The sequence below is a fragment of the Mastigoproctus giganteus genome, chromosome 1 (assembly GCF_048544385.1).
Source record: "Mastigoproctus giganteus isolate SK-2022 chromosome 1, ASM4854438v1, whole genome shotgun sequence".
Taxonomy (NCBI): Eukaryota; Metazoa; Arthropoda; class Arachnida; order Uropygi; family Thelyphonidae; genus Mastigoproctus; species Mastigoproctus giganteus.
Genome location: NC_143575.1, coordinates 108799451 through 108810574, shown reverse-complemented (window position 1 = coordinate 108810574; position 11124 = coordinate 108799451). Strand labels below are relative to the sequence as shown.

The window sequence follows — 11124 nt, the reverse complement described above, 5'->3', positions numbered from 1 at the left end:
ATGAAATATTTTCAGCTTTATGCATCCTATTTGACAAGTATTGTACATGCACTATATATATCGCTTTATTTACATTATTTTTTTAGTGAAATGTGCCATCAAGTTCGCCCTGTCAAGAGTGCAAATTACTAGCAGCATCTCTTTGTTAGATAAAAATTATTTCTGTTTAGAATAGTTTAATTTAATTTATTGCTTGAGATAGGTGCTGTCTATTCTTTTCGAGGTCATTTGATGTTTCCAGTGATAGATAAACAAGGAGCTTTTTAATAATTTTATTGCAGCTGTATAAGCTGTGAAGGTAGTAGACCTGTTTCAGACAGACGGATTCGATCATACAGTTTATTACCTTGTAATTTGTAAAGTAACAAAACTATGGTAGTATAATTGCATTGATTGAATGGGAATTTTCACAAGGAAACAGTACAAAAAGTGACTGAAAGGGAATAGAATTCAGCTGCATACAACTCCTTTTAAATCTACTATCAAAATCAAGTTCTCCATTAGAGCAGTGATTTATTTAGAGTAGTCGCCATACCAAGGCAACTTGCGGTGGAGTGCTTTCACAATGTTAAATATATGTGCATTAAACAGCGAACTTAGCTTTCTCAACGCTACTTTCGAAATGCTGCTTTTCCTCCCAAGTGTAATAGTAAGAAATTAATGTAATATTATCATTATGTTGATAAGCAAGGTATAAGTTACTTCGGGATGTATGAGATCAGGGCCGTGTTAAGATGGAAGCAACTGAATTCTGGTTCCAGTTCTCAGAGACGACAAAATGCAAACAGCAGCAGATCGCTCCTGGATGTAGAGAAGCTTTTACAAGATGACCAGCTGTGTATGACGGTAGTTTAAAAGTCCTTCGTACCAGCCTTGTCGGCACGATACATCGCCGTCTGACACTCGTTTGGAGAGGTCTTGGTTCGATAACCAGAGGAATTTCTAAAGTCCTGTTCAGTTAACTAATCTCAGGTGAAGGATTAGGATTTTTTTTTTTTTTGTGAGTTATTATGGCTTTTTCTGCTCAAAACATGCAAATCTGTTCATGAACAAGCAATTCTACAGGCATAATACACTTACGGTCATGAGTGCACGGTTGGAGGCTAATATTTATTATTTCTTGACCTTCACAGCCGTTCTTGTAAACTACGAAAACGATTGACTTCCTAGTTGAAAACTTGTATTTACATTTTTGAATAATGTGGAAAAGTCAATGACTCAATCATTGTTATTTTGAACAATAAATATATTTATTTTATAATTACATTTCTTTTAAGAAATAACATCTGAAAAATATTTTTTCGTTATACCATATGTATATGAAGTACGTATATATTAACACACAAACACAACGTATTCAGCTGGAGGTAGAGTTAGAGTACACTATGTGCTGTTACTGAAAGAGTTGATAATTTCATTCATGTAGACGTATATTCAGGATAGAGAACTGTGCCCATAAATAGAATGTGGTTGGAAAAGCTGTCTCGGATTAAGAAAAGAAATCCTCTGTCGACAACGAATGACGCTGGCCAAAGAGGTCTGGATGTGCGAGAAGCTAATGTTCCTGTAGCACCAGCAGCTTCAGTGCCTTCCTCATTGACATCAATATAAGCCTTATGACGGACAGCATCAACTGTGATGTCTCTTTGTCCTGTAAAACCTGATAAGTCTGCATTTTGAACATCAAAGAGATTACGCATTCCCATCTTACTAAGTATGCTTTCTAGCTCAAACTCGTCTTCAATATGAAACTTTGGGACAGCTACTAATGCTTCACGTGGATACATATCAAAAATCAAGTTTTTCAAACGTTCTAAAGTCAGAAGGCGACTCACAACATTCACGCCAATAAATCGATTCTGTGGAAGGAGAATTATCATGCTTAGATCATTGCCAGAATAAGGTAGTTCAAGGGCAGTACACTGTAGTTCTTCACTAACTCCATACAGAAATCGTCCTCTCATAGACATCATATCAACAAAAATGTCTTGTCTGGTAGGCAGTGTGAAACGACGTTTCCGTGTGTCATTGGGGTTAAATTGCTGAAGCCATGATTCTTTGAAATACACCGCATTAGCAATTACCATTTTAGTCAGAGCACTGATACTCCCTAGTGGAAAAAGATTTTGGATCTTTTGCTCTGTCTGATCTTCAACCCATTTGTTAATGATCTCACGAGAATTATCAGGATCACTTTGGAAATCTATATTCTCGACATCTCCATTGAGGTATTCCCGTACGCAATCCCTAAATGGGAGATCTTGTTGAAAAAAGATTCTGTTGGCAAGCCTGTAGCTTTCTTCACCTCCTCTCCGCCCTTGACGATCGCGGTTCCAAGAGTGCAAGTTTTGGTATGCCTGCAGTACTTCTGCCTTGTTACTGTCTCCTAAACCCAAGACCACTTCCATCTCTTTCTCCGTTCGCCCTTTTGCTCCAATGTACGTGATAACAAGAGATGACCATATACTGAATGGGCTGAAGAATAATCCTGTCGTGCTGCTTTTTGGTTCTTGATTTAGAGCACGTAACATCTCTATTCCAAAGTTGATTGATCCATCCACAAGTGTCCTTACAGCATCGCCAACTGCATTTTCTTCGATATGGGTGTCATTGCTAGTGAGACACTGCGCCCGAATGCGAATTGAACATACCATTAGAACTATAAACACAACTTCTTTCTTCATGTTGAAAGATATCACCTAAAAAAATTAAGAATTTTAGTTATCGCAATTCAATTAAAATACAAAATTTGTTGCAGAGCATTTAAATATTCACTTAATATAAGTGCAGTATATTATTATATATGGTTAATAATTATGAAATAATAAAAATTAAAATTATGAAATAGTCAAAATTAAAATTATGAAAATTATTGTAAATATATTATTAATTGTGAAGACATAAGAGAGAATTATGAAGACATAGATAAAATGGAAGTGAAAAAGAATATTATTGACACTATCAAAGAAAAGCGTTTAACATGGTATGGACATGTAAAACGGATGCAAGAAACCAGATATCCAAAGGCTATCCTGGAACAAGTTACGTAGCACACCGACTGTCTAAAGCTAACGATACTGCATTAAAACTACATGTTTTTTTTTTTTTTTTTTTTTTATATACAAATTGTATGGAAAAAATAAATAATAATTTCTGGAGACATGAACATGGTGAAAACAATAGGCTCTTATGCAAATATACAGGGTGTCTCAAAAATATTAATACAAAAATTTGTACAAACGTTTAAGGAAGGTGTTACCTACCTAATGTGAATCGCATAGGAACCCATAACCGGAAACGTCACCGTAAGTCGGTACACGGCGCTGTTCATCAGTTTGCGAGAGGGAAAATTTCTGGTTTACTCATTCAAGCAGTAGTCGCCGCACGAAGGGCATGCAGAGGGCTCACACGGTGTGCGCCCCCATGCGGCACAACATCGCTTCGCAATAAATGTGTGGGCAGGCATGGTCGGTGACTGCTTAGTCGGCCCATACCTGTTACCATCCTGCATGAACTCCGCTATATATCGGATCTTTCTTGAACAAGTTCTACCAGGGTTACTTGACGATGTTCCAGCAAATGTGAGACGCAACATTTGGTTTCAACATGACGGGGCGCCTCTCCATTATGGAAGGTGTGTTCGTGACCATTTGAACGGCATTTTGGGTGTCGATGGATTGGCCGTGGTGGACCCGTTGCCTGGCCCCCACGCTCACCTGATTTATCGAGCCTTGATTTCTTCCTGTGGGGGCCCTCAAATCTATCGTGTATGAATTGCCTGTGGAGACGGAAATGGATCTCGTGGCGAGACTCGTCTGCGCTGCTGCTACTGTCAAAGAAACTCCAGGTGTGTTCGACCGTGTCCGCCAATGCATGCTGCGTCGGTGTCAAGCATGCATCGCGTCTCATGGTGGAACCTTCGAGCATCTGTTATAACATCATGAAATGTATTCACCTCGTACTCCATTGTTAATATTATGTCAAATAAATGTTTGCCACTACTGTCTTGTGTCATTTCTGCTTCTTGTGCCTCTGCTACTACTTTCCTGTGACGTTTCCGGTTATGGGTTCCTATGCGATTCACATTCCTTTAGGTGTTACCTACCTCCCTTAAACGTTTGTACCAATATTTTTAAGACACCCTGTATATACACGCGTACATGCCTAAAAAAAAAAAAAGTGATTAACCGTTTGCTCCGAGACAGCTGTCTACCTGCTAAGGTCGTGCAAACTAATGCCATGAGATGTCTAGCCACTTTATTAAGGAAAATTGAGACACTTAATGAAGAAATCTTCATGCTCTATATGTAACAATCTATGCAAAAAAAGAGATTACATAGTGTGTATGTGACATGTTCAGGAAAGTGCTATAACCCACTGTGACCCAACTGGTACCCAAAAAGTTCACCGGAAATGAGGAACGGACAGGATCTAATTGGCTTTAAGGATGTTATGATTGTGAGCGACTATGACGAGTCTTTTTTTTAATCAAAAACACATTTTTTTAAGCAACGAAAAAACTTCCTGAAAACCCTAAAAATTATGTCCTACGGGAGGAGATCTTCATGGAAGCCAATAATCTCAGATTTCAATTATGAATCAAAGCAACTAAGTTATGAAGCATCAGTATTTATGTCTGTAAATTACGTGTATTCTGTGGTCGATTTGCTTGTTATTGTTGTTGTTACTGGAGATTTTACAGCGCAACGGCAGCTAAAGGCCATTATGCGCCAACGATTTGCTTATTTGCTTGATGAAATACCATGCGACCCTTGCCTGAGACATTAAATCAGCCGCGTTGCGAAAAAAAAAAAAAAAATATATATATATATATATATATATATATATATATATATAAATTCCTCGCGTCATTTACAAGATTCAAACCCACGCCTTTTTAAACAGGTATGGGGAACGTGATTATATTCACTATTGTACCCGCAAGGGCCACACATATGAAAAATACCACAGACAATTCGTTCTGTACTGACAGTAATGACTGGTGGAAGTGAATGTTTTTGTGGCATACTTGATCCCCTCATGCCACCGTGAACTCAAGAGCATATCTGAAGAACGTTGCGGATCAGGTACACCCAATAATATTGCACATTTACTCCTATTGTCATGGGTATTTCAAGGTGACAGTGCAACCGCTCACAGCGGCAAATGTGCTGAGGCACATTAAGAAAAGTATATATTTTTATTTATATGTAAATTTATTTATATAAATTTATGACTAAGATAAATAAGAGTATATATTTCTTATACGTAAAACTTTAGACCCGGAAATGATTGTCAGCTGGGGCGGTGGGAAACTTTTTTCCACTAATAATTAACATTTAACATTATAAAATATAATTACCATTTAAATTTAATTGTTGAATGTTAATTATTAATGAAAATGTTGAGATAATTATTCACTTGTATAGATTTAAAATTTACAGTTTAGGATCTTATCAATGCCATAGTTTAAAATAGGATTCAATTTAAAATAGAGTTCAAATGGTCGATCGCGGCGAATAAAAATAAATGTATAATTATAATTTTCTGGAGAACACCAGTACCAGAGATACCATAATCATATTAACTAATTGCCGAATTTAGTTTTTAAATTAACTTCAGATTTGTATGTACCTGCTTACTTAATGTGTTTTTGATTTAAAAAAATATAATAATTCTATTATAATTATTATAGATACATGTGAAAAAGTATGATAGGTCGATCTCTTGACTTTGTTTATGAAAGGAAAGGCTTCTGGTTTAAAATATTGTGGTATATGTATTAAAATGCATGCGAAATATAAATACAATTAAAATACGGGTATTAAATAGTTTCATAGTTACCGTGTATACATTCTACAAAAGCATATCGTATTTGCCTCAAAAAGGAATGGAAATTTTCTTTTTTTTACAACTGGTAATTCGGACAAATAACATCTCGGGCCCCCCAAATGGACACGTCATGTTCGGGCTCCGGCTTAGTACGACATGCAGCATGCAGTTGTAACATTATTAATATGCTTTTACCTGTTTCTGCTATCATCAAAAACAAAACCAATAATTTGTAATGCAGGGATCAGCCAGAGCGGAAATTTTATTTCCTGAATTTTGAAATGATACATTAACAGCCGGTGTACACGGGCTGGTTAGCAAACTTTGTGTCAAGCTTGGCGAGATGGTAACTTTATTTATACGTCTGCTAAAGGAATTGCCTGAAACAAACTTATCTTAGAAGTGTTATTTATTAGTATTATTAAATCCGTTTATTAGAGCAAATGTTTGCTTTCACCTCTTTCACACAGCCGGCCGGCTAGAAGGGTACAAAAATGCAAGAATAGCAATTATTCCACAATATTAAAAGAGGAAATTGTTTACAGTATCTTACTAAAGTAGATATTCAACAGTGAATTTATGCTGCATTTTCACTTGTTACAGGATTATTCAGGGTGGCCAACCGTCCCGGGATTTTCCCAATTTAGAACTTCAAGTGCCGCTTCCCGATAATACCATCTTTTGTCCAATAAGAGAGGGAAAAAATGAATTTATTGATTTTACGTATTTTTAATTAATTCTTATTGGAATCTAACGGATGTGTTAAAAATTAATTCTGATAACAAGAGAAAAATAAGAATTGAGAAATCTTTTTTCCACTAACATTTAATGCAATTCGAGAATTAGTAGAAACTCCAGGGGCTCACATTTTTGATGAGTATGGGTTTGTCACACCCAGGGTCCTGAGCTGGATATCATCATTCTCTCTCTCTCTCTCTCTCTCTCTCTCTCTCTCTCTCTCTCTCTCTCTCTCTCTCTCTCTCTCTCTCTCAGGGTAACTTGGGGATTTTTTTGGCTAATGCAGCATAAGCCTCAGGCTTCCTTACACCATATCGCTAATAATAATAATAATAATAATCAATATCAAAAATGTGAACTTAAGACTTGCTTTTTTTGAAGAAATTTTAAGTTTAAAGGCATTTTTTCCCTCGCTGAGTAATGAAGAAAATAAAATGCGTGTTGTTAAAAAATGGGTCAATTTTTCTCAAAATTTCTGGGCAAATAATTTGTCTCAAATTGTAAGCTCCATATTAAGCATTCCCACATTCAACTGCTTCATCAGAAAGTTTTCAGCTAAATGAAAACTGCTTGGAGGAAAGAGAGAAACCGTCTTTTATTAGAAAATTTAGAAGCCTTATGGTGAAAGAAAACTATAACATGTCCTGTTCATAATTTAAAAACTTTTTAAAATTTTCGGAAGGACAAAAAATTTAAAACAAGCGAAATATATAAAGTAAAAGTAGTCTTCCTCGCTATTTTTAAAATAACTGTTATAAATATTATTATAGGACAAATACATATAACAAATAAATACTATGATTGATCGATTCATAAAAAATGTATTTTAATTGTAAATTTTTCTTTTACTTTTTGAAGGAAAAAATGGTATTCTACACATTTCGTTTCAAGTTGTCCCGCTTACCAATTTTCAAAATATGGCTGCCCCGGGATTATTACTTATTAATTATAGTATTGCATCTCGTTCCATCTTCTTTATCCGAGTAGTTTCATCAGGAGTGTTCCCGTTCTATAGTTGTAGGCTGTGCGCTTCAGAAGGCTACTGTTTGCTTCTGTTGCTAATGAATTAAAAAGGTTTACTGCATTGTTTGGGAAGAAATTCTGTAGACAGGACAGGTTGGACAGTAGCATTAGTAGAGGCACATGATGCACACACAGCATCAGCCAAAAAAAAAACCCTTACCATTTCACTAATCCATTCATTACAAATGTTTGTCTAGTTCTGCCTTGAATTTATTCAAGCTATCAACTTCCACAACAACACATGGAAGTTTGTTCCAGCAATCAACTTTTTTTTTTTTTTTTGGTAGTTTTTGGCGCATCGGCTTCTGTGGCCATAATGCACCTCCCAAGGTTTTTGTAGTACTTTGATCCAAGCCCGAGGCGGGATTCGAACCCGCGACCTTTGGGTTGCCAGGCAGGCACTTTACCTACCCGGCTAGCCAGATCGGCAGCAATCAACTACCCGCTGGCTAAATTCAAACTTCCGCAAATATTCTACGACTGTCTTTCCCCAATTTGAATCTATGCCCCCTCACGTTTGTAATCTGAGCAAGAGGAAGAATCCCCTCAGTAATAACCTTGCTCAATCCATTAAAGGCCTTATACACCTCAATCAGATCGCCGCGCAGGTGCCTAGTCTCCAGAAGCTGAAATTTGCAGAACTTAAGTCTTTCTTCATAAGAGCACCCCTTTGTTTCCTGTACCAGTCTTGTTGTCCTTCTCTGCATTCATTCTAGCAACTTTACATCCTTCCTACAATGAGGCTTCCAGACCTGTACGCAGTACTCAAGGTGTGGCCGGACCATTGCCTAATATAAGGGGATAATCACCTCCTTATCATTGCTCGCAAAATTCCTGTATATCATTGACAAGACCCCATAACCTACTCTGGCAGCCTGTCTGCACTGTTCAGAAAACTTAATATCTGACTGCAAAATTACCCCAAGGTCTCTTTCATTCTCCACTACCCTGAGTGTAACACCACATAATTGATACATTTCTCTGGGGTTACTGCTACCCATATGCAGTACTTTGCATTTGTCAATGCTAAACTTCAGTTGCCACTTCTCAGCCCATCTGCCCAACTTTTCCAGATCCTGTAGCAGCAGCATACTGTCATAACTGTTACTGCCAACCTTTGTATCATCTGCAAACTTTGACATTAAGCTTGATATACCTTCATCAATATCATTGATAAACATACAAAACAACAATGGGCCCAACACCGAACCCTGAGGGACAACACTAATAACATTAGTCCACGTAGAGCAGTACCCATTGACCACCACTCTGTCTTCTCCCACTTAACCATCCTTTTATCCATTGTAGCAACTTGCCCTTAATGCCATACTGCTCGAATTTGTACAGTAGTCTTCCATGTGCAACGGTATTAAAAGCTTTCCTAAAATCCAAGTACAGTATATGATATCAAAATTATTTTTTGCATCCAATTACTTTGTGACCACATCATAGTATCTTCTTCAAACGCTTCTCGCAGCCTGAGGCTAAAGCCCTTAACGTATTTCAGTCTTAATTTATATTATACACCATCAGGCATCTCTCATATTGTGGAGTTATACTTCATAACTCTTTTGTCATCATTGCATCACTAGGGTACCTACCTACCCACCCACCGAAGAAAGGCCAAATAGCCCCGAAACGGTGCCGTCTGGGAGGCCTGATGGCCACTGAGTTTCCTCGAATAGGTAACAACAGTCTTCTCTACTGGGGAAGCGTTGCCTATTCGAGGAATATATGAGCTTTGTGTGTGAGTTGAAGGAGCAACTGTCCCTTTCTTCCTTCTACGGCATTTCCTTCCTCTACCTCTCCTACTATCACCTTCCTACATCTTTATCTCTTTTCTAAGTCTAATAGGGATAGTATGAGGATAACCGAGAACTTTATCCCATACCATATTTCAAAACGGTGCCGTCTGGGTGGTGGTATCCGCTGAGAATAAGTAACAATTGTCTTCTCCTTTGGTGAAGCGTTACTTATTCGAAGTAGTGCAATATCATAGTAACTCGTTGTGAAGATATTCACAATATGAGATATAACTTAAACGATGCCGCTTTTGCAAATTATTATTATTATTAGCCATGTGGTACAAGGAAGCCTGAGGCTTATGCTGCACCAGCAAAAAAAAAAAAAAAAATCCCAAGTTACCCTGAGAGAGAGTCAGAAGTAGAAAGGAATCACCAAGAAAGAGAAGAATGATGATATCCAGCTCAGGACCCTGGGTTTGCCAAGCCAATGCTCACCGGATTGGTGAGCATTAGGGTAATTTTTGCTAATTCAGAGTTTAGCTGCCTAGTAATATGATGCGTTTGCATTAACTTGTACGTTACCTAAGGCACCTCCGTAGCTAGGTGGGAAGGAGCAGCAGTGCGTAACATACGCTTCTTGATTAGACCGGGGTTCAATCCCGTCACCACCAAATACGGAGGATGCGGAAAGGTCAGGGAATGACCACCGCATATCCTGGATCAATATGGCCTTAGTTGCTAATGCTCCTAAAAACCAAATAACAACAACGTTACCTAAAATTTACTCATTGACATGGGGGGGGGACTCTTAAAAGTTTTAGCTTAGGGGCCACAACAGCCTTAAATCTGGCAATGATTACAAATTATTAATTTCATTTTAAATTGTTCTGGTAATAGCAGCAATAGCAAAAGTATATTAATAGTTACAACTTCGTCCTTCGTCTTCGTACGTAAGCACAAATGGTGTTTATAGGGCTACAGCATCTAAATAAAAATAATTAAATCATCACTTACAAGATTCTGATGTCTTGAGAGGGTCGATGCGATTCTCTTAATGGGAGAAAGTTCGTGGCATATGGATATATATGTAGCTAAATTCTCTAGGCACGGGGAAATCACTTCTCCTGAATCCGGTTCATCGTGAATGAAAGGTGAGGAAACCCCGCTATCTCTCCCTCTCAGTATACACAGTGCTGACGTCATTCCGATTTCCAGAGGGCAACTCCGCCTACCAACCGGTAATTGACAGCGGAAACGCACACTTTTCAATGCTGCATGCTTACTCATTTATCACGTGCTCACTGGATTCTTGTTGGCTTTCGTTCTTCAGACAACGCTATCAGATAAGATGGGAGTGCTATTACGTCCTTCAACCAATGATTACCTAAAGTGTGAGGCGAGTTTGAGGGGAAAACGTGTTACGTCAACGTTTAAAAAAATAATAATAATAAATAAAGAAAGAAAGACAAAACCGATCGGCATGTGAAGGACAAGTAACACTGATCAAGCAGAATTTGTTAAGTTTTCTAAGAAATATATACATAGTTACGTATGACGATTGAGACAATTCTGTTATTTGAATAAAAGCATGAAAGCAATGAGAATTACCACATGTTCTTCAGTAGCATGTTGTAATGAATAGCAGAAAACCCAAAAATAATAATTTAACCCACCAAACATGAACCTATAGCAGAGCGGTGTACAAACTATGGCTCCCAGAAAGTGCAAGGAAGATTCCCGAAGGAAATTTTATTCATATGGGAAAGAGTATGAAAAAACAAATAAC

At 37.6% G+C, this 11124-nt stretch overlaps 1 protein-coding gene across 1 annotated transcript; it reads right to left on the bottom strand.

The window, feature by feature from the left end:
- Positions 1-1288: 1288 nt before the first annotated feature.
- LOC150091091 (leukocyte elastase inhibitor C-like) lies at positions 1289-10556 on the bottom strand. The gene is made up of 2 exons (XM_090374212.1): positions 10353-10556; positions 1289-2699 (listed from the first exon to the last, which is right to left on the bottom strand). The coding sequence occupies exons 1-2, from the start codon at positions 10539-10541 to the stop codon at positions 1419-1421; spliced, it is 1470 nt and encodes a 489-aa protein (XP_090230338.1). The 5' UTR covers positions 10542-10556; the 3' UTR covers positions 1289-1418.
- Between the last annotated feature and the right edge of the window lie 568 nt (positions 10557-11124).